General features: G+C 45.4%; 1 protein-coding gene across 4 annotated transcripts in view; it reads left to right on the top strand.

The window, feature by feature from the left end:
• WDR59 (WD repeat domain 59) overlaps positions 1–24,360 on the top strand; it is an 86,101-nt gene that overhangs the window by 6,489 nt on the left and 55,252 nt on the right. For 2 of the 4 annotated variants that reach the window (XM_078438986.1, XM_078438985.1), the window contains exons 2-5: positions 11,322–11,371; positions 16,135–16,270; positions 21,430–21,515; positions 22,520–22,600. In XM_078438986.1, coding sequence (XP_078295112.1) covers positions 11,322–11,371; positions 16,135–16,270; positions 21,430–21,515; positions 22,520–22,600 — 353 coding nt within the window. The remainder of the gene's footprint in view (positions 1–11,321; positions 11,372–16,134; positions 16,271–21,429; positions 21,516–22,519; positions 22,601–24,360) is intronic. The other 2 variants (XM_078438988.1, XM_078438987.1) reach the window with 2 other exon arrangements.

The raw sequence follows: 24,360 nt of genomic DNA, 5'->3' as shown, positions 1-24,360 counted from the left end.
CGGGCGCTCAACCAACTGAGCCGTCCAGGCTCCCCCATGAGGCCTGAATTTAAACAGTGGAGGGTTGGGGCGCCTGGGCGGCTCAGTCGGTTAAGCGTCCAACTTCGGCTCAGGTCATGATCTCGCGGTCCGTGAGTTCGAGCCCCGCGTCGGGCTCTGTGCTGACTGCTCAGAGCCTGGAGCCTGTTTCAGATTCTGTGTCTCCCTCTCTCTCTGACCCTCCCCCGTTCACGCTCTGTCTCTCTCTGTCTCAAAAATCAATAAACGTTAAAAAAAAAATTAAAAAAGAAATAAACAGTGGAGGGTTCTTTCTTTCTTTCTTGAATTAGTTGCTTGTATCAGTGTGATATATATTTTATACCTTGGATTATAATCCAATACTACTTTATTTTACTATATTTATTTTGTTGCTCCAATTGTCCCAGTTTTCACCATTGGGAGCTCTCTCAGATGTTTCATGTATTCCTTTGGCATGACCCCCATCATTGTTTCCACTTGTTTGTAGGTTTTTAAAATACACAGTACTTCCTTATTTTCTGGTACTATAAGATGCTTAACTCTCATCATGTATATTTTCCTGCCCCAGTCCCAGAATTAGCCATTTGTCCAAGGAGTCCTGGTTTCTTTTATTGGAGAATGACATCAGATACTAAAACCTGGTTACAGATGTGCTCGTTGCTCTTGGGATGTCATCGCTTCCAGGCACTCATATGACAAAACAGGAAATATACTACTAATCCATGAATACGTGTGTATCTGTAAGTGTATGTATATGTAACCATCTGTATATTAAGCTGAACGGGAGATCATGTTTAACATCTACTCTAAGTCATTACCACAAGTGTCCTTGTGGCTCCACCCTTTGCTTGTCAGTAATCTCCCACGCCAGTCATGAGAAACGGGGCCCCAGCCATCCTCTGTCCATTTACTTAATTGTTCATTCCAAAATACATGGATAGTCGTTTCAGAATTGTTAACCTGTACCCTTGTAGGAGTGACGTTATCAGCTGGAGTGCGGTGCTTATGTGCAGTTCTTTTCCCCTTTAGTCTTACAGACTCCACTAAGGTTTTCATCATTTTTAAGCAGCCTTTCACTTCTTCACACTGTGGTCAAGTTTGTTCCTTCCTTCATTCATTCTTTCTTTCTTCTCTCTCTCTCTCTTTTTGAAGATTCGATTTTATTGAAAAAAATTTTTTTTACTGTTTGCTTATTTTGAGAGAGAGGGAACGTGCATGGGCACAGGTCCACGCACTGGGCAGGGGCAGAGAGAGAGAGGGAGAGAGAGAATCCCAAGTCGACTCTGTGCTGCCAGCTCAGAGCCTGATGTGGGCTTTGATCCCACGAACGTGAGATCATGACTTGAGCCGAAGTCAGGAGTCCAACACTTAATCGACTGAGCCACCCAGGAGCCCCTAGAAGTGTATTTTTAATGCAATTGAATTTATAGGTTGTGCTTTTTCAGTCTATTTAAGAAAAATCTATATTCTAGGTTCATAGAGACATTCTCCAATAAATTTTTTCTTGCTTCTCTGTTTCTTTTTGAAATTAAAAATGAAGCATCTCAGCAGAAAGTGTATTCCCTGCTTCCCTAATGGTGGGTGACTTATTAGTCTCAACATTACAGCAACTCGTCCAGACAGATAAAAATTGAGGCTTTTTTTTTTTTTTTTTTTGCTCTAAATAAACAAATCAAAAATAAAACACAACTTGGCAAATTCTTTAACTAAAAGGCTATGAATAGTTAATATAGTCCAGACGTTTTCCTGGAGCAGTCCAGCTTTGGTCCCAGCTTTCCTAGATTCCCTGAAAGTTCATTTTGAAAACTATGGGGATGGAAGGGCATAGTAGAGCTGTTTTTGGTGAAAGTGACTATTCTGTGAATTCCGCAAATTATTTGTTTTCTAGAACATTTGATGTAAAGATGCAGTAATGAATGGGGGAAGAGTATGTACAGCCAAGAGTTTAAGGGTTTGGAGCTGGAGCACAGTGTCAGAATCCAGGTTATGTCATCTATCTGCCATGTGATCTTGGGCACATTAGTGCCTTTTAAGCTTCAGTTTCTTTATACCTAGAACAAGAGTAATAGTATCTGCCTGTGTCCAGGATTCCCTGCACCACTCCTGGTTTCACTAGGAGGATTCACAGCTGTATTTGCAATTACGATTTATTACAGTGAAAGGACACAAAGCAAATTCAAAGGGAAAAGGCACATGGCGTGAAGCCTGGAGGAAACTGGGTGCAAGAGACCTTTCCCAATGGAGTCCCTCAGACGTGCTTAATTCCTCCAGTTTTGAATTATAGCAACGCATGTGAAATGTACCAGAGAAGCTCATCAGAGACTCAGTGCCCAAGGTTTTTATCTGGGGCGGGTCACCCAGGCTCCCTCTGGAGCGCGTGAATCACAATCGCACACCCCCAGCCGGGCGGCAGGCGCTCAGCATAAACCACATTGTTTGTACACACAGCGTAGGCACAGTGAGCCACTCTTATCAGTTAGGGAATGGTGGGAACACTCCAAATCCAAGTTCCCAGACACCAGCCAAAAGCCAGCCTTGCAAGCAGGCCTTTCTGAGGTCAGCAGTCTCCTGCCTGCTGGGGTTACTCTTTTCTGCACACCACCTGACAGTTAATGTGAGGATTGAGTGAGATAATCAACATAGAGCGCTTAGCACAGTGATCGGCATATATTAATTGCTTGCTACGTGTTAATTATTATGATTATATTAGAAAGCTTGTGTATGGAAGCAAGAAACAGCCCGACAAGATAGCCTTATGGAGCCGAGAGGACCTGTGGAAGACAGCCCGTCTGCCTTCTTATTTTACAGACATGGAACCTGAGATTCAGAAAGGTTAGGTGATTTTCCTAGCGATACTCACTCTGTGCCATCTTAGCTTGTGGGAACGTGAGGATGTTCTCATTTTAGACGGAGACTTCCCAAGAAACACCCATTGTGCTGAGTGTGTGAATAGAACCTCGGATACAAACCTCTAGAAAGCATTAGACAAGGATGGTTCAAAAGCAGCCTTGGCAGCAGTGGCTGTCTCTGATTTAAAGAGATTGGATATTGTCATTGGAAATGCTCTGATCCTTTTCATGTCAGTGGGTTTCAGTCTGTGGTTTTATTCTATGAAATCTGATAGTACATACGTTACAGTCATTGCTCAGGCATGTGACAAACTGATTTTCGGGGAGCTGACCTAGCTCTGATTTGCACTGATTGGATGTTTCCACTTTGCGTCATTTGGAAGGATGAATAGGCAAAGTGTTTTCATATTTTTGAACAGCTCTTTCTAATTCAGCTGAGGTTGAAAGAGGAAGAGTTGATTTCTTTGCTAGTTTATTTGAAGAAATAAACGTTGGCTTTTGTTCTGCAGATAGCAGTGGTCTCTGTAGGGAGGCTTTCTTTTGCATTGAATCAGGGTAGCAAGATAGCCCTATGAAGCTATATATTATCTTCCCAGAGAGATGAGCTTTCTAACAGAACCATTGTGTTTGCACCAAAATTTAACTGTAAATCCAAAATGGATTGGTAATGCAATCCATCTCCAAATTCAGTGTCCCCTGACCATTTGTAAAGTATCATACCGGTTGTTTTCTAAAAGATGAAAATGTTAACTCGGGAAACAACAGATGTTGGTGAGGATGAGGAGAAATGGGAACCCTCTTGCACTGTTGGTGGGAATGCACATTAGTGCAGCCGCTCTGGAAAACTGTGGAGGTTCCTCAAAAAATTAAAAATAGAATTACCTTACGACCCAGCAACAGCACTACTAGGAATTTATCCAAAGGGTACAGGAGTGCTGATTCATAGAGGCACATGTACCCCAATGTTTATAGCAGCACTTTCAACAATAGCCAAAGTATGGAAAGAGCCCACATGTCCATCAACTGATGAATGGATAAAGAATATGTGGTTTATATATACAATGGAATGCTACCTGGCAATGAGAAAGCATGAAATCTTTTCATTTGCAGCAACGTGAATGGAACTGGAAGGTATTATGCTAAGTGAAATAAGTCGTTCAGAGAAAGACAGATATATGTTTTCACTCATATGTGGAATTTGAGAAACTTAACAGAAGACCATGGGGGAAGGGAAAGGGAAAAAAATAGTTTCAGAGAGGGAGGCAAACCATAAGAGACTCTTAAATACAGAGAACAAACTGAGGGTTGATGGAGGGGCAGGGGAGAGGGAAAAATGGATGATGGGCATTGAGGAAGGCACTTGTTGGGATGAACAGCGGGTGTTGTATCTAAGTGATGAATCATGTGAATCTAGTCCCGAAACCAAGAGCACACTGTATTTATCAATTTTTTTTGGTGGGGGGGGAGGGTAGCAGTTTTATTGAGATCTAATTCACCTCTTGTATAATTCACCTGTTTAAAATGTACACAATTTAGTGGGTTTTGGTACATTCACAGAGTGAAACCATCACCACAGTCATTTTTAGAACATTTCATCACCCTAGGAAGAAACCTTGTACCCTTTAGACATCACCTCCCCTGCCCCCTATCCTCCAGCTCCCCCCTCCCCCTGACCCCCCAGCCCTAAGCAATCACTAATCTGCTTGCTTCTCTATAGATCTGCCTCTTTGGACGTTTCATAGAAATGGAATCCTAGACTATGTGGTCTTTGTGACTGACTTCTTTCACTTAGTTCTTTTAAAGGCTCATCCATATGTATGTATCGGAAGCTCAGTCCTTTTTAGGGTTGAATAATATTTCACTGTAGGGATATCACGTTTTGTTTATCCATTCATCAATTGTTGGACATTTGGGTGGTTTCCGCTTTTTGCCTGTGAGGACTAATGATGTCATGAACGTTTGTGTACAAGTTTTTATACAGCATGAGCTTTTAAGACCTATATTGTCTATGATAGGTAGCATTTATTGAGTACACGCCATGTGCTGTGCGAGGCATTGTACTTGTGAATTGGTTTTTACCCTTAAGGAATTGCAGTCAGATCGAGGTCATGTAATAGTAAATAGGGGATTATTGTAAAGTACCACAAGTACTACGTAGAGATAAGCCTTGGGTCCTGTGGAAGCACAGGTAACTCCCTGGTGTGTGCAAGAGGGGATGGGTCAGAATAACTTCCTGGGATGAGCCTGAACTGAATCCTGAAGGACAAGAAGGCATTGGCCAGGTGAAGCCTGGAGAGAAGGGTCACCCAGGCGGAGGAAGCGGCTGATGCGAGGGTCCGGAGGTGAGAGGGTGGTGCTTGCTTGGATTCGGAGGGCCGGAGGGAATTCATGGTAACAAATTCATCATGGCGGGAATGTTGGGACGGGGTTGGAAGGTGAGAGGCCTAAGATGGACTGTAGAAGTGAGCCAGAGAGAGGTCTTAAGTGATCTTTAATGTCATGCTAAGGGTGTTGTCCTTCATCCTGCGAGCTGTGGGACCCAGCACCAGCCCTGAGGGTGGAGCTGGGCTGGTGGTAGATGGGTGTCTCTTTCCAGGTGAGGACCGACACAGGCCTGAGCTGAGGCACAGATGGGGAGAAATGGATTGATTAGGAACAGACTAGAAAGGGACGTCCAGAGTTAGGTCCCAGGAGAGAGTCATGTTATGGAAGCCACAGGTCTTAAGGAGAGAGTGATCATTAGTTCTGATACTGCCATGAAATCAACTAAAATAGCTAATAAAAAATATCTGCTAATTTCAACAACACCAGAGGTCTGTGACAGCCTTTGCTGGGTCGTTTTCTACTGTACACTTGAGAAGTGGTAAAAGACAGTTTTTAATCCAATTCTGACCCCAAAGCCCATGCACACCCTTTCTGCTGTGCCAGATGATTTCCATTTTACACATGCAGAAATGCCATGTAGAGTCTTTCTTCCTTTTGATAAACTGTGGTCAGTTTCCTTGGTTTGGTGAAATCAAGCGCTTATGAACACAGCTGGCTTTGTGCAGAAATGGCTTTTTAAACCAGAGCAGCATCCATTCGTGTACAGAGGCCTACACAGTCTCTTGGAGTTGATATCTTTTTAGTAGCCTTCAGTTAGCCAGCTTTTTCCAAATTATTCATTACATATTTTCCAGGCCAACAAGAATCAAGTGCCACTGTCAGCGCCATGGTTGTGTTATTTCAGAAAGGTCATACGACTCCTGAAGTGTGTCACAAAAGCTCCCATCCTGCAATTGGAAGAACAAGGGCTATTAGAAACTTTATTCTCTTATGTTTAAAGGTCTCTCTCTCTCTTTTTTTTTTAACGTTTATTTTTTAGAGAGAGGGAGAGTACGAGCGGGGGAGGGGCAGAGAGAGAGAGGAAGACACAGAATCTGAAGCAGGCTCCAGGTTCTGAGCTGTCGGCACAGAGCCCTACGCGGGCCTCGAACCCGTGAACCATGAGATCATGATCTGAGCCAAAGTTGGATGCTTAACTGACCCAGCCACCCAGGTGCTCCTAAAGATAACCTCTTTTGACAGGGAGCAGTTCTGAGCAGTAAGTTTGTTTTCCTGCAGTCAGGAGAGGACTTTACAGTACCTTAAAAACAAAGGCTGAGAGGGGGCGCCTGGGTGGCGCAGTCGGTTAAGCGTCCGACTTCAGCCAGGTCACGATCTCACGGTCCGTGAGTTCGAGCCCCGCGTCAGGCTCTGGGCTGATGGCTCAGAGCCTGGAGCCTGTTTCCGATTCTGTGTCTCCCTCTCTCTCTGTCCCTCCCCCGTTCATGCTCTGTCTCTCTCTGTCCCAAAAATAAATAAACGTTGAAAAAAAAAAAAATTTAAAAACAAAGGCTGAGAGAAGATATGATTGGAATTTTACATTATAAAGTGTGAGTAAGGTGCACACATTTGGTTCGTCAAATGTTTCCATTCTTGTTGAAGGTTTCACAGAGCAGACAGCGAACTACTAAAGTTTATTATTCTAGAAGGCATTAAAGAAGTGAAGGAACTTTACAGATGTAGGTAAATTCACGGATGATAAATTACCAAGGGAAGCTATAGAAAAAATTCTTTGAGATGTCAAGGAGCGCCTTGGCACATTTTGGAAAGGAAGGACCCGGATTTTGACCTGGTTCTGACCTATCTTCCAAACAGAAGATGTTCACAGAGCACCTGCATGTACCAAGCACCTCGCTGGGTGCTCTGGGAGAAAGAAGATGGACCCTGCCTTCTGGGGGCTCCCCAATTAGTGGGAGAAGATAAACGTGTGCAGCAGCCGCTACCACATGGCAAGTGACAGCAAGCCCTGTGACGGGGGGCAGAGAAGGTGCTTTGGGAGAGGGTGGAATCCCTATGGCAGACTCTGGGTGAGGTTCTTAGGGGACGTATGTCTTGGGACTTAAAAGATGAGTAGAATTTCAACAGCAGAGCAGGCGAGAAGGACCTTCCGGATGGGAGGAGGAGCTTAAGCATCTCTTTAGAATTGGGAGCGTCGCTGACCTTGGAGAAAGGTAAGAGCTTTGAATGGGTGTGGCCTGGGCAAGTAGAGAAGGAAGGTCAGACTAAAAAGTTCTGGAAGCATCCAGTTTGGAAGATTTCCGCTTGATTGTCTTCAGTCTTCAGTAGAAAACCAAGGAAGGTTTTGGAGCAGAGGAGCGATGTAGTCTGAGCTCCGCTTTCAGAAGTTCCGTGTCGGGTGGAACAGAGGAGTGGGGAAGGCGCACTGTCTGAGGTTGTGTCCGCCAGGCCGCAGCCGTTGAGGACTGAGGCTAGGACGGAAGCGTGGAAACAGAAGAGGCTTGGGATGCCTTTGAGAAAAAGTTGTTTTTTTTTTAATTATAAAGTCATGTAAATATGTAAGTAGTACAAAAACGTAGGCTCATGTAGGGGAGTAAGACAAAAACCCTGTGGGAACAACTGCCATTGAAACATTCTGATATATGTTCTTCAGTGTTTTTTAAGGCATAAGTAGCTGATTTAAATTTCAGTTCATAGTAGGTATAAAATGCTACTTTACTCCTCTAAGTCTTTAATCTCCCCTTCCTGCAGGCTGCGGGGGAATTCTCCCGCAGGGAATTCTCTCCTAGCCATCACTGGGGCTCGCTTCTTCTCTTGCAGCAGGATCACGGGGTTGCTGTGGTTCTTAACCCCCTGATGCCCAGACTTAGCATCTCCCAGCCAGTCCCTGCCTGGTGCCCTGAGGTGAGGAGGCCTTCCGGGGACTCTTGTCCCCCACAGAGCACCAGCTTCTACCCTGGTTAGGGGATCTTCTCTTTTCTGCTTTCCCTCTTTGCATTCTCCTGACAGCCCAGCATGACCGTCCTTAATGTGCTGCTACGAACATGATGTTGGCCCCTTTTTTCTGAGGTAGGAGTAGGGAAACCTCAGTGTTTTTTTGTCTTCCTTTTAAATAATAACTTCCTCTGATGAGGTGATATGGTGAGTTATGATACTCTGTTTGCAGTTTTTGGCTCCTGTATTTTTCCGTGTCATTTTTAAACACTTTCAGGATACTCCCTTATGTAAATATGCATAATTTACTTGTAGATAACATGAAGCAAGCAACTCTGTGCATAGAAGTTTTCCTGTGTTTTGGATGGATTCTGGAGGTGGAATTTTTGAGTCAAAGGGCATGACTTTATGATGATGATTATTAATTATTGTTACTGGGTCACTCTTTGTTATCACTGTACCACAAACTAAGCAGCTTGAAACAGTACCTACGGATTAGCTCATAGTTCTGTCTGTCAGAATCCCAGGCGCCGCGTGGCTGGTTTCTCGGTTTGGTCCCCTAAGCTGAAATCCAGGAGGCAGCTGGCTGTGTTCTCATCTGGAGGCTCAGTGGCCTGGGGAAGAATCTGCTAAGAGACCCATTCAGGTTGTTGGCAGAATTCAGCCTCTTGGGGTTATAGGACTGAGGTCCCTGTTTTCTTTTCTTTTCCTTCTTTTTTAAAATTTTGAGTCTTGCCCTTCATGTTTTATGGAATAAAAAGTTTGGCCTTTTTATTGCATGGAACTACAATTGGCACAGGTTGGGGGACTAGAGGAGGAAGGTGGGGGCTGAGGAAGAGGTGGGAGAGACCTCTTCCCCAGCTCCTGGGTAGTGACACCTCACTTCTTCTTGCATAATTTCTGGCGTCTTCCCACCTGGATGCTGGCTCTCTCAGGGTCTCGGAGAAGAGGAGAGGATCACATGCTCATTGTCATAATTGTCATTCTGGAAGGAGTGGAGGAAGTTTCTTCCTAGCTCACCATCATCTCAAGGGGTTCTCTTCTCTTTCATTTTTTTTTAAAGTTTATTATTGATTTTGAGAGAGAGAGAGAGAGAGAGAGAGAGAATCCCAAGGAGGCTCAGCACTGCCAGCACAGAGCCCTACATGGGGCTTGATCCCACAAAGCATGAGATCATGGCCTGAACCGAAATCAAGAGTTGGATGCTTAACAGACTGAGCCACCCAGGTGCCCCTTCTTTCATTTTTAAGTAAGTTCTACGCCCAACATGGGGGTTTAACTCATGACCCCAGGATCAAGAGTCACATGCTCTACCAACTGAGCCAGAGCTAGGCGCTCCTTTTAAAAAAATTAAAAAAAAAATTTTTTTTTAATGTTTATTTATTTTTGAGACAGAGCATGAGCAGGGGAGGGGCACACACAGAATCCGAAGCAGGTTCCAGGCTCTGAGCTGTCAGCACAGAGCCTGACGTGGGGCTCGAACTCGTCAACCCCGAGATCATGACCCGAGCCGAAGTCAGACGCTCAACCGATTGCGCCACCCAGGCGCCCCTTTTTAAACATTTTTTACTGAAGTCTCTGTTTTCTTGCTGGTTGTTATTTAGGGGACACTCAGCTCCTACAGGCCACTTTCAGGGACTTGCCATGTGGTCCCACCTCCACAGCCAGCAGCAGTCTTCTTCACGTAAATGCCTCGTCCTTAGAATCTCTGAGTGCCTCTGTTTCTGACTTCTAGACCTAGATTTACAGGGCTGATGCGATTAGGTTTCTCTCTCTCCCCCCAACCCTCAAACAGAAACTCTGTACTCACTGAACAGTAACTCCCCATTCCTCACTCCCTGTCCCCTTCCACTTGTTTTCTACTTGTCCTTTTTATGAATTTACCTATCCTAGGTACCTCATAAGTAGAATCATGCAGTATTTGTTATTTTGTGCTTGGCTTCTTTCGCTTAGCATAGTATTTTCAAGGTTCATCCACACGATAGTACGTATGCCGTCGTATGTGTGTGCCATGTTTTGTTTATCCATTCGCCTGCTGATGGACATTTGGGTTGTTTGAGGTCTCTTAAGGTCGACTGATTTGGGACCTTAACCACATCTGCTAAATCCCTTAACAGCAGCACCTAGATTCATATTTGAATAACGGGGAGAATGTGTACAGCAAGGGCCCAAAATGTTGGGGCCACCTTAAGATTCTGCCTACCACACACCTCCTGGAAAGATCGTACCACCCCTGGTTGGAGGTGCCATCTTGCCTGCTTTCATACTTTTAATCTATAAATTGTTCAGAAGAGTGTGGAAGTTGCATCTCATTTCACTGCCTGCCTTTCCAGCTGGACTTTTCTCTGCTCACGACTCTAGTGGGATGAAGGATGCATAACAACCACTTTTTAGCCTCCGATGAGAGCGCCCTGGTTTCTTGTCCCCAACATTACCTATGACATATTTCTTGACGGTGTATAAGAGGGAGCACTAATGTCTTGAGAATGCAGGAGAATTTGGACTGGTCCAAATAAGAGAATTTAAGGCTGTAACTGCCATAATTTAAGTCAGCCTCATGCTTCGGCCTGAATGCAAATTCATTTGATTCAGTGTGGTCCTGAAAAGATGGTGCTCCCTAGGAACTGGGAGACCTGGGAAATGGAAATCATTAGAATGTGCTAGAAATCTCAGATTAAATGGCAACTGAGCATCTCAATAACGTGACCATGGATTCAGCACGGGTGGTGTTTGACTATTACCACTTACCATTTAGCTTGGAGGAGAAGTCCATGCCCTTTGGAAAGGCATGGGGGTGACGGGTGGGGTGGGGTAGGTGTGTTTGTGTGTATGTGTGTGTGATGTCCCGGGTTAGGTTTTGCTTGGAAGGGGCTCTGAGTAGCTCTGTTAGCTCCAAGCTAGTTAGATTCTCCAAATTCTAAGATGACGTCTCCACAACTTAGAACACACCAGCTTGCTTGTATGTAATCCCGGTGTCAGGGAACAGATGGCAACTGCCCTGTTAAGGAAGGTGAGTATGAGATCTGGTTGAGGATTAGAAGGGAGTGAAAGCAACCACTGTAGAGAACTAATAATGCCTGACAGCGGGGGACTTACCTGGGCCATGGGAAGAGGAAGCCCCAGACGAGGCTACCCACCTGTCTTCTCCAACCCGAGCTGGCTTTGCTGGCAGAACTGACCCTGTGCTTTCTCTCCCAGGCAACCGCAATGTCCGTGGACTGTCTGGGGCAGCATGCTGTGCTCTCCGGGTAAGTGAGCTCTGCTGCAATTTCTGCGGACAAATCGCAAATTGAGAGGTTTCTGGGAAGTTGGAAAATACTCTTTATCCTTAAGGATTGTGGTCCTAGGGTTTAGTTCCGCTATCCTGGTGACCTCAGGGGTACTTAACAGGGATCACTTGCAGTTTATTTTTGTCTCTGCCCTAATATGTAAGCAATAAAATTCCTTTGAAATTTGCGTGACTGGTAGTTTGGTCTTGGAATTGCAATTTTCTGTTTATTGCACAGACTCTGCAGAAGGGTGCTGTCTGGTGTGGTCTCACGGGATCAAGGGGATCTGGGTTCTGGTTTGGCAATGCCATTCATGATGAACCCCTGGACATTTGTCCAGTTGGCCTCCCTGGACTTTGGTTTGCTCGTGAAGGACTTTGATTTCATTATGAAGAACTAGAACTAAATGATTTCTCTAGTGTTTTCCAGCCCAACATTTTTAACATTCTGGCAACTAAGGGCCATCCTAGCATTTGCTAATCACTTTGTCATTGTACCAGTATAATGCCATTTAATGGTCAGAGTCCCCTCCCCTTTCATACTCACTACCTCTCTAAGTCTGCAGTGTTTTCTTTTTTTTTTTTTTTTTTAATTTTTTTTTTTTTCAACGTTTTTTATTTATTTTTGGGACAGAGAGAGACATAGCATGAACGGGGGAGGGGCAGAGAGAGAGGGAGACACAGAATCGGAAACAGGCTCCAGGCTCCGAGCCATCAGCCCAGAGCCTGACGCGGGGCTCGAACTCATGGACCGTGAGATCGTGACCTGGCTGAAGTCGGACGCTTAACCGACTGCGCCACCCAGGCGCCCCTGCAGTGTTTTCTTTAACTTGTTTATGAACTCACTTCTAAATAACGAACTAGTTTCTGTTTCATTATTTTATTTTGAAATCGTATTTTAATTTACCTTAAAAAAAGCATAGCAGACATTTAAATAATTCAAAAGGCTCTACATTGGGAAGTAAGTTTCCCTCTTCTCTTTGACCCCCATCCCCAGAGACAGTTATCAAATCCATTTTTTTGTGTCACACTGGATGCATAGATAAGGAAAAATTGATATGTTTCTTTACTGCCCCCTCTGCACTCACTTAAAAAAAAAAAGCTTTATTGAGATATAATTCACAGACCATGCAATTTACCCATTTAAAGTGGCAAGCCAGTGGTTTTGGGGATATATTATTCATTTCCTATTCCGTTTTTAAACCTTTTTTTTTTTTAAATCAAGGAAATACCTGAACATAGTTGACAAAGTCAAGTAGCATCACAAAGATTATATTGTCAGACAGCAGAATCCTAGCTCAGCTTTTCCCCAATCCTGATCCCACTCAGTAGAAGCAACTACTTGAGACTCTTGTAGCTGTTTCTGTGGGGTTGCCTCCATTTTTCCAAATAATACACAAATATTCTGTTATCTTGATTTGTCCAGATGTTACCAATTGACTTTTTAAAGTAGATGAGGATTTAGCACTTTTACTTTGCCCTGTGAGTCCCTGACTTCCCTCTCCTTCCAGTATAGTTATATAACAATTGTTGTGTTGAATCAGTATTTGGGGTTCTTTTCTCAGAGTAATTTTGAGAGGTCCTATACCATTCTGATTCTGGACTTTGTATGTGGCCTATTTTTTCTCTTTGGAAGCTTTAAAATGCTGTCTTTGTCTCCGGCGTTCCTTTTATCTCCAGGTGTGTGAAATCTTCACCGTGACTGCTTTGGCGTGCGTCTTTTTTTCATTCATTGTGCTGGGCACTTAGAGGGTCCCCTCTTTTTTTTTTTTAAACATCATTACTTGTTTTATCTAAACAAATAGACATACACTTGACATCATGTAGTCATATTCACAACCCACAAAATACTCAAGTGCTGGGCACCTAGGTAGCTCAGTTGGTTAAGCATCCAGCTTCGGCTCAGATCATAATCTCACGGTTCATGGGTTTGAGCTCCGCATTGGGCTCTCTACTGTCAGCACAGAGCCTACTTCAGATCCTCTGCCCCCTTCTCTCTCTGCCCTTCCCTGCTTGTGTTTTCTCCCTCTCTCTCAAAAGTAAATAAACATTAAAAAAAATACTCAAGTGTTAAGGAATAACTGTGTCTCAAATGTTAGACTTCTCTGTATTCACTCATGTGGGCATTGCCATTTGTAGCATCCAAGGAGGGAATGGGATTATGTCACTGGAAACCAGGCAAGCATTCCTGTTTTGGTGTGTTCTTGGGTACATACATACCTGTTTTATTTTTCAACATAATCTTGAAGGTTCACCATTTTGTTTTCTTATACTGAACTTGAAAATATGTACAGTAAAGAATGTACTTGAGTTAACCGCTTGAGTAAATTTACAAATATATACACCCATGTGATCCCCATTCAGATTAAGACCCAGAGTAATTTTTAGCACTGTTGGAAGGCCCTTTCAATCTGGAAGGTCTGTGTCTTCTAGTTTGGAGAAGTTTTCCTGCATTGTGTCTTTGGTAATTTCCCCCCTCTATTTCCTGCAGTCCTTCTTTCTGAAGCTGTTCGTCCGTGTTGGATATCCTATGTGGATTCTCTGTTGGTCCTTTTTGTTTTGCATTCTGACAGTTCCCTTCAGCTTTAACTTTCTACTCTTCTATCAGATTTCTTTATTTCAGCTGTGCTTTTCATTTCCAGGAGCTCTTTCCTCTTCTCTGTTCTTTACCTCGTCTTCTTTTACCTCTCTGAGAATATTAATTCTAGGTTTCTTCTTGCCTCGGCACTGCCCATTTCCTTTTTTTTCTTTTGATTGCATTGGTCCCTGTCTTTCAGGTTTCCTCTGGTGACCGATACTCACCTGGCTCTCTGTTACTGTCAAAGAGTGATCAGTTTACATGTGTGATGGTGGGCTTCTTTGGAAGGAGGTCGTCTGGGAACCAGACCCTTTTTTTGGAGGGTGCCCAGATGTCACTATCTCCTGGGTTCTGTGTTACTTATTTGCTTTTGTTCTTTTCTTGGGCTGATCATTTTCACCTGAGAAGAATCCTTTTGTCACTGTGTGAAGACTATACAGATCAGCTGTAGGGGAAGAGGCCTGAGGGTCTCACATTCCACTTCCTGCCCTGTTTTGAGCACAGCTCCTCATATTCCCACACTGCTCTGCCGTTTGTCCCAGGCCTGGGCTCCTCTGAAGTAGTTTGTCTGAAGCACATCACCCCCCCCCCCCCCCACCCGGGTGAAGGAGAGGTGGCTCCGTGGGGTGTGTATAAACCGCTCTCCTTAGTCCTCTTTCAAACAGGTCCTGCTCTGTTCTGCTTTTGGTTCTCCAGGCCTCTCTTCCCTTGTGTGCAGGCTGAAGCCTCCAGCTCCCGAGCTGGCCTCGGTTCTGCAGCGTGAATCAGCTCGCCTCTCATCCACTTCCCCTCTGCAGGCACTTTGGTGTTTGCTTTCTTTAGATCGATCACCATTTGTCCATCCGCTTTTCATTTCCTCTCTCATTTTCTTTGTGGGTTTCTGTGTTGTACGTTTTTACTCTGACTTTCGTGGGTCTTCAGGGGAGAAAGAAGATATGTCAGGTATGTGTATCCTGAAGCGTCCACTTTTCTTCTGCTGCTCTGCACTTGCTCTCTGGGGGGGTCTCTGGGCCCCCCTGTTGATGGCGCCCCATGTGTATCGCTCTCAGCCTTTCCCCGTTCGTCATGCTTTCCCGTTTTTCATGCTGAGAGGAAGATGCCAGCCTGCCTGCTCCAGAATCAAGTGATTCCTTCAGAGTAGGTCAGAGATGCTAGATCTTTGTTCTGCACCGGCAGTTCTGAAAGTTCTGTGAATTTGTCTTACCTGTGCTTGCTTTCTTCTCCCCTAACCTTCTCTTCTGGGGTTTCTGCTAGAGTTTTACGGGCCGTGTTAACTTGCATTTCCCATCTCTTCTGAGCAGGGACTGTTAATCTTTTTCTTCACCATTGAGCCCACCTGTCCTCATGGATGCTCTGGGGCTTGGAGTGCTCTCTAACAACAGCTGATTAATGGCCGCTGAGATGTTGATTCACACAATGATTTTTCCCTTAAAACAGAGGGAAAATAGGCGGAACACAGGACATTCCTGTTTTCAGATCCTTTATACTGATTGGCACCGTGAACATTATCAGCCCTTAATGTGTTATTTTCATTATCATTTTATTGGTTATTATTTCCCTCCCAATAGACTTAATTTAGTTGCCTTTCCCAGGTAGTCAACTTGCAAGGGAATTTGAGATTTTCTCCAGGATGTTTGGCAAAGTGATAAGTGATAGGTTTAACACACATTTACCGAATGCCAAGCACTATGCCTGGTGAGGAGGGACATACAGACACTGGAGACTTGGTCCGTGCTCCACTCGGTTGGTTCAGGACCAGAGCCTTACCATGGGTAGTTGTACTACCGAGATCAGTGCTGCTGTCGCAATGCAAACAGCGCGGTGGGAGTTGTTTGGGAACCGGAACCAGCCCTAGCTGAGCAGTTGGGAAAGGCTGGAGCGAAGTGGGCTTGGAGCTGAAGCTGGCGGGAAGATGTCAGACCCCCAAGGATCCAGTCGGGAAGACCATCTCTGGAGACAGGCTCTCGCGGGGACGTGGCTTCCACTTGCTTAACTGTCACCTTGAATTCCTCCTGTCCCTTGTATGCCTTTCAGAGTAGATAAACGTCATATAAACCTGGGGATTTTTTGAGCACTCTTTGCAAACCATATGTAATTCCAAATGTGCTTTTCTGTCTTAATGCTAATGCTGTTATATTGTCATCATGTCGATGTTGTTTTCCTAGCCGCCGATTCTTATACATCGTTAATCTAGATGCCCCTTTCGAAGGTCACCGAAAGATCTCTCGCCAGAGCAAGTGGGACATCGGAGCTGTGCAGTGGAATCCTCATGACAGCTTTGCGCACTATTTTGCAGCTTCGGTGAGCCATTTAAGGAGTACGGGAAAAGGCTGTTAAAAGTGTGAGCTGGGGCTGGTAGGTCTATGTTCTATGGAGAGAAGAGAATATAACTCTCATTTCTCAGGCAGAAAAGAAGTGTGGATGGTTCTAAAAGGAAGATAGAGGCAAATTAAAGACATATATGTATACAGACACATATGGCGTATATCTATATATGAACGGAACTGCTGATCCCATCGGTGTCAGATCTTGTGTTTCTAAAGATCCAGATTTTAAAGGGAAATGAATAGATGCCTCCATTTCTGTGTGTGATAAGATCCTGTTTTCACCGGCAGGAACGTAACTGGACATGACTCTGACCTTCACTGTTTTCAGAGGGATCAGAAGACTCCACACATGCTTTCGCTCAAAGGAAGGGATTCTTTCTTTTTCTTAAAGTTTATTTATTTATTTTGAGAGAAAGAGAGAGGGGAAGAGAGCATTATCATCACGGAGCCCAACACAGTGGCTTGTGAGATCGTGACCTGAGCTGAAATCAAGAGTCAGGTGCTTAACTGTCTGAGCCACCCAGGCGCCCCAGGAAGGGATTCTTTCTTGATTGGGATTCATTAGATCGGCTAACCCCCTGAGATTTTATGTGCCTGTTTCTGTGTGAATTCTTCCAGGAAAAGATGCATGCATTTTATTAGGTTTTCCAAGGGCTTCATGACTGAAAGAAAGATATAGGCTAGATCACCTCTGGTATTTCGTCAGATTCTACACCAGCATTCTACTCTCCTAGAACAATTAGAGATCTAAACCTTTGGCTCCTTTGCACTGGGCTGGAAGAACAGTATTTAAAGAACCCTGCTTATCATCCAAGGGATGCAAGCATTCACAGTGCTGTCTGCGTCTGTTCTTATCAGAAATGACGGTCTGTGAGAGGGAAGCACCTGAGGAAAAGAAAGACGAGCAACGCTGTCAGCTTTAGAAGGAACAAAAGCCGCTCTTCCCCTCATTTCCAGAATAGCATCTGACTGTCTGGGGCACCTGGGTGGCTCAGTCGGTTGAGTGTCTGACGCTTGATCTCAGGTCATGATCTCACGGTTCATGGGTTCAAGCCCTGTGTCGGACTTTGCGCTGACAGCCTGGAGCCTGCTTGGGATCCTCTCTCTCTCCTCCTCTCTGCCCCTACCCTGCTTCTGCTCTCTCTCTAAACAAACAAAGAGTCTGAACGTCTGACTCTCACCATGGACATCTGCGGTTGAACTGATGTGGGGGGCTGTTCTGAAGGAGAAGATAGGGCCAGTCTACTGCTTTCCCATTCCCGACCCCTTTCCTGTGAATTAGGAAGAATGCTCTTTTTGTTGGCTTACGCCTTACAACTTCCACTGCCCTCTCATCCTCAGCCCCTGATCATTGAGTCCAGGGGTCCTAGACCTTGGAGCTACTGACCTCCCAGGCCACATAATTCTTTGCGGCAGGTTCTGTCCTGTGCATTGTAAGAGATGAAGCAGCATCCCTGGCCCCTACCTACCAAATGCCAGTAGCATCTTCGCCGTCCCCGTCACCATGACAACCGAAAATTTCTCTAGACGTCATTAAATGTCCCTGGGAAGCAAAATAGCCCCTGATTGGGAATGACTCGTTTAGGCTAACTGGTCAATACTTGGCCCATGTGGATTAACATTGCATTTGTTTACAAATGGTGAGATAGCCTTTTTTTTTTTTTTTTTTTTTTTTTTTTTTTTTGACAGTCTTTTTAAAGTAGACAATGTAGGGGCGCCTGGGTGGCTCAGTTGGTTACACGGCCGACTTCGGCTCAGATCATGATCTTGTGGTTCATGAGTTCGAGCCCCGCGTCGGGCTCTGCGCTGACAGCTCGGAGCCTGGAGCCTGCTTCGGATTCTGTGTCTCCCTCTCTCGAGCTCTGTCTCTCTCTCTCTCTCTCTCAAAAATAAATAAACATTAAAAAAAAGATTTTTTTAAAGTAGACAATGTAATGTCATTTACATTCACATGTTACACAGCCACCGCCCCTCTCTGGTTCCAAACATTTTCATCCCTCCAGAGTAAAATTTTACCCCTCCCATGAAGCGGTTTCTCCCTATGCCCCCTTCCCACGGCCCCTGACAGCCACCAGCCTGTGTTCTGTCTCTGTGTTCTGGATATTTCATATAAATGGAAACATACAATATGTGATCTTTTGTGTCTGCTTTCTTAACTATGCTGTGCCATGTATCTGTGCTTTACTCCTTTTTATGGCTCAGTAGCATTCCATTGTATGGCTATAACACGTTTTGTTTAATCATTCATTCACTGATGGACATTTGGGCTGGCTCTTGTGAATAAGGTGAAAGTGGACGTGTGTGTAAATGTAGTTTTTTGAGTACTTGTTTTCAATTGTTTTGGGTATATACTTTGGAGTGGAATTGCAGGGTCCTGTGGTAAGTCTGTGTTTAACTTTTTGAGGAGCGGTTAGACTTTTCTACAGTAGCTGAGTCGTTTTATAGTCCTACCAGCAGTGTTCCAGTTTCTCCACATTGTCCCCAAAATTAGTGTTTTTCTATTTTTTTTTTTTTTTTTTTAATTTTTAAAGCATAGCCATCCTAGTGGGAGAAAGTGGTATCTTACTGTGGTTTTGATTTGCATTTCCCTAATGACTAATGATGTTGAGCATCTTTTCATGTCCCTGTGGGCAATTCGTGTATCTTTTTTGGAGAGATATCTATGCACATCCTTTACTTATCTTGGAATTGGGTTGTATGTCTTTCTGCTGCTGAGTTGCCAGGGTTCTTTCTATATTCTTGATACTAGATTCTTATCGGAGGTATGATTTGCAAGTATGCCTCTAATTCTGTAGATTGTCTTTTCACTTTATAGTGTCCTTTGTTGATTTTGATAAAGTTCAGTGTATGGATTTTTTTTTTTCTTTTGTTGTTCTTGGTTGGGAGAGAGCCTTTTTCAGGAGAAAAAGCTTTGGAGTTAGGCACATCTGAGGTCAAGTCCTAGTTTTGACACTCCTGTTTTATCTTTTGTACTCTCCCAACTTTCTGAGCCTCAGCTGCCTCACCTGTAACGTGGGTGATGACAGCCAGCGTGCAGTGTCGTGTGACAGAACAGAGGGCGGGTCTCTGAAGATTCCTAGCACGTTGGGCGCCTGATGGCTCAGTTGGTTGAGTGTCTGACTGTTGATTTTGGCTTACATCGTGGTCCCAGGGTGGTGGGATCGAGCCCCGTGTCAGGCTCTGCTGAGTATGGAGCCTGTTTAAGAGTCTCTCCTTCTCTCTCTCTCTCTCCCCTCTCCTTCTCTCTCTGCCCCTCTCCCCCACTCACGCTTTTTCTCTCTCTTTAAAGTAAATAACTGAAAAAAATGAATAAAAACAGAATCTGTGTATTAAAAAAAAGATTCCTAGTACATAGACTGGTGTTAGCAGACCCTCTGGAAATGACAGGGGATATTATTATAATATGAGGGGACTTTTCTTTTCACTCCTGTTCCCACTGGAAGCTGTTTTGAATTCTAACCTTTGACCAGAAACCTTACGTATTTAGAATTGGAAACTGGCATTTCTGGATAAAAACCTTTGAACTTTATACATCTGTCTGTCTCTGAGCTAAAATGAAAATCAGTCTAGTAATATATAGATATTAGTAGATCTGCATCTGTATATCAGTTCAGAAATTATTAGATAGCCTGTGTATTAGTAATCAGTCTGTTGTAGTCTTTATTCACTTTTGGTGTGTTTCATAAGCTCATGACATTTAGATATTTTGCTGGCTTGTTGTTTCTTTCAGTGAAATGTAGCTTTTTCTTTCCTCCTTTCCCTATTGCTGTGTGTTTTTTTCTGGTCAGTCTTTCCTAGTCTTTCCTAGGTCTTTATGCCTAACCCTTTAAGAAATTCAGTATAGGGATGCCTGGATGGCTCAGTTGGTTAGGCGTCTGACTTCAGTTCAGGTCACAATCTCATGGTTTGTGGGTTTGAATCCCAGGTCGGACTCTATGCTGACAGGGCAGAGCCTGGAGCCTGCTTCACGTTCTGTGTATCCCTCTCTCTCTCTCTGTCTGTCTATCTCCTGTTCGTCCTCTGTCTCTCTCTGTCAAAGATAATGAATAAACATTAAAAAAGAAAAGAAAAGAAAAGAAATTCAGTATTAGGGACACCTGGGTGGCTCAGTCGGTTAAGCACCCGACTTCATCTCAGGTCACAATCTCACAGTATGTGAGTTTGAGCCCCACACTGGGCTCTGGGCTTTCATCACAGAGCCTCTGCTTCGGATTCTCTGTCTCCTTCTCACTCTGCATCTCTCTTTCTCTCTCTCAAAAATAAACATTAAGAAAAAAATGTATAAAAAAAAGAAATTCAGTATAGGCATATTTCAAGGAGTCTTCTGTAATTTTGTCTTCTAGGATACCCCTTTGATAGTGGTTCTGTTTTCTTGTGTTTATGTGTTTTTAAAGTGTGATGGATGGACTCTGGGCATTTGATAAGTGGGAAGAGTGAGCTGAAAGCCTGTAGTGTGACAGCAGCTGGAGAGATGGGTGTGTGATGCTTAGAGCTGGGAGGTGGTCCTTTGAACAGCCTGCGGGGTGGGGTGGGGGGGAGGCGTGGGGGTGGTGGGGTGGGGGTGGCGCATCTCCGTAAGCCATCATTCAGGTGCCCAGTAGCGCCTCGGTGGCTTCAATTCAGCTGCAATGACTCAGGGTAGATTCACATTGAAGACAGCACTGCCCTTCTGTTTGGAAATTTATAGTCCTATGTACTGAGCTAAGGTTGGCTCCCATGTTAATTGTACTCGTTTCTTTTTTAAGAAAAATATTTTTTAATCTTTATTGTTTTTGAGAGAGAGAGAGACAGACAGACAGATCATGAGTGGGGGAGGGGTATAGACAGAGGGAGACACAGAATCCGAAGCAGGCTCAGGCTCTCAGCTGTCAGCACAGAACCCAACGTGGGGCTCAAACTCACAAACTGTGAGATCATGACCCAAGCCAAAGTTGGACACTTAACTGACTGAGCCACCCAGGAGCCCCTAATGGTACTCATTTCTGATGGCTCTGTGAGCAAGTCAGTCTGTAGGGTCTCTGCCATGCAAGTTAGTTTCTGCATGGCTTCGTCTTCTCAGCCCTAGGCACATCGCGGTGAGAGCGTGTGTTCGGGTGTGGGACTGGCTGCCTTCTTCCCCTTGTTTCTTTTCAGAGTAACCAACGGGTTGACCTTTATAAGTGGAAAGATGGCAGCGGGGAAGTTGGCACTACCTTACAAGGCCACACTCGTGTAATCAGGTAGGCATCAGGCCTCCGCAGCTCCCGGCCTGTCTCGCTCTGTCATAGTCCCTCGGGAAGTGACGTGAAAGCTCCGTCCCCCTTCCACAACTTGACCTTCTGTGCTGCATTGGCCACGGGTGACTGCGAGGTCCTTGGCGTTCACTGAAGTGGTGGCTCTCATACTGGGGATCAACCAGTATTTAGGAACCAGCATTCCTGTAACTGCTGTCCTCGATTCCAGAAGGCCCTCGGACAGCCCAGTCTGGAGTGAAGGATTAGAGCTGATTTTTGCCATGGGAGGGAGACACGGTTATGCCGGCAGAATCCTCAGCTCAATTCGGCAGTGCGTGGGAGCACAGACAGCAGGATGCAGCCCTTTGCTCTTTCTCCAGTGGCTGTGGGGCACAGCTGCCTCCCACCCATGGCCTTCTGGAGTGTTCCTTGATCCATCCTGTCCTTGGGTCACTATTCCTGGGTAGGGAACACTCATCCTGGGAAGTAGCAGCAGGGAGTACAGGAGTGGGGGAGCTGACCCGGAAGTAACGGGAAAGGCCAGACCCCTGGCCTATGTTAGGGAGGCCTGCCCTTCCTGAAAGCTGCATGGCATTGTTAACAGTTTGCCGCTGCTTTGACAGATGTTGGTTTTACTTGAGGTACTTGTGGTTGAATCTGGTTTAGAAAATCACAACTCAAAAATCACTTGATGTTTTTGCTTTGGGGTGTGTGTGTGTGTGTGTGTGTGTGTGTGTGGTTGAAGTTGAAATCCTCCATTTCTTTTTTGGGAGCAGGTGATGGGATAGCTGGTGATGACAGGGGAAAGGACCTGAAAGCTTTCTTCAGAGCTCAGTTAAGTCTTACTCATTCCCAGAGAAGTTTGGAGATTTCTAGCCTATATCATGTTAAGGAGGACCGTTAACAGTGACTCTCTGAAGCCACTAGAAATGAAATCTGCTAGCGCTTTGGAACTGGACTCTGAATTTTCTTCCCTTTGTTGTTGTTCCGTTTATTTCTTGTGTTTCCAGTGACTTGGACTGGGCAGTGTTTGAGCCGGATCTCCTGGTTACCAGCTCTGTGGACACGTACATCTACATTTGGGATATCAAGTAAGAACAATTAAAAGGCCAAACCACTGGGTTGTGGGACGATCTGGGACCTTTGTTTTAGAGATCAGCTGTCTTAGTTTGGTTTCCCCTGGGTGCAGACCCCGAGATGAGGATGCCTTGCAAGGACGTTGTTTAGGAGGCGACAGAAGCACCGGCGGGAGGAGAGACAGGAGCGGGAAGGCTGCACACGGAGGGCGCGCTGTCCACGCGGGAGGCAGCATGAGCACGTGGAGGTTATTCCTGCCGGGGACCGCTAGGTGCTAGTGCAGAACTCCTCAGAGGTGTCCCACCCTTGAGGGCTCAGGAAGTGGGGGCGTCATCCACTGTCGGTCACTGGTCGCAGGCTGCACCCCGGGGCCTCCCTTCCCTGGCACTTCAGGCCTGGCACAGAGATGTGCAGGACAGGCTTCAGCAGTCAGGGAAGTCCCTTTGGCAGAGAAACATAGGTGCTGGCGTTTGAAAGTCAGGCTGAAGTTTAACTGACGTGGCAGGTGACAGTGGGGAGTTGTGGGCACAGACACACGTCTGCTACAGCAGGTGATGCTATGAGACACATCTGCTTTGCTCTTTGTGAGGCTTCAGTCCCCCAGGCGGCTGAGGGCCACCTCTCAGGGTTACCCTTCATGAGGCGAAGAGGGAAGGAGCCCCCAGCCCAGGGCCGGGCATGTTGTCTGTCCCCCTTCTCCCTTTGTAGAGCGAGGCTCCCTTTGCCTTAACAATTCGAAGTGACTAACTGGAGGGCGTGGTCTGTAGAGTCCCCCAGACGGGACCCTCTCTCCCCTCAGCGGACTGCTCTGCTCCCAATGGCAGTGGCTCTGTGATGGTTTGCACTGAGAGGTGGACAGATCAGGGAAAGGGAGTCCGAGAGGGTGTGCGCAGCGGACTTCACCTGCATCCGGGACACTGCCTTGGTGGTGATCAGTCTAACGGCAGCGCCGGAGTGGGGACGGAGCGCTAAACCCAGGGGAAATGGGAGGGAGGCGCTTTTAAATAAACAAAACCCCAGGGAGTTAGGAGTCAAGGTTAGAGTATTCCTCATTTACATGAAATCGTTGTTTTCATAATTTAAGGATTAAAAAATGCTGAACAGATGATGCCTTTTCAAGCTTTCTGGATTAGTAAGCCTGAGCCACGGATTGGCCGTCCGAACCCCCTGGCCCTGGGTTGGTGCCCTGTTCTGTCACTTTACCATTTGGTGGAGAAGTTGCCCTCTGGCTTTGTGGTGAACCCAGGAATCTCTCTCTTTCCAGGAGTCTCCCGTTGTATCCAGGAGTAGGGTTTTTGTTTTGTTTTTGTTTTGAATTGTGGTTGAAAAACCCAAAACATGAAATAAACCATCTTCACCATTTTTAAGTGTGTGGTTCTGTTAAACAGATTCACGTTGTGCAGCGGATCCCCGGAACTTTCTCCTCTTACCAAGCTAACACTCTGCTCATTAAGCACCTTCCCACTTTCTGTTCCTATGGTTTTGGCTACTTTAGATCCTTCAGACAAGTGGGAGTGGAGTCATGCAGTGCTTGTCTTTTTGGCACTGACTTACTTGACTTAACTCCATGACCTCAAGGTTCATCCATGTTATAGCGTGTGACAGGATTTCCTTCCGTCAGAAGGCTGGCTAATATTCCGTCGTGTGGCTGGACCACATTTTGTCGATCCACTCGTCTGTCAGCGGACACTTGGGTTTCCACCTCTTAGCGACTGTGATTATCAGAGTAGCTTCTGACTTCACCTTTGAAGTGCTGCTGGGAAGGTTCTCGCAG

Source organism: Panthera onca, chromosome E2 (genome assembly GCF_046562875.1).
Source record: "Panthera onca isolate mPanOnc1 chromosome E2, mPanOnc1 haplotype 2, whole genome shotgun sequence".
In the NCBI taxonomy this organism is placed as follows: Eukaryota; Metazoa; Chordata; class Mammalia; order Carnivora; family Felidae; genus Panthera; species Panthera onca.
The sequence above is the reverse complement of the archived record's forward strand: the minus strand, read 5'-3'. Positions and strand labels throughout refer to the sequence as shown.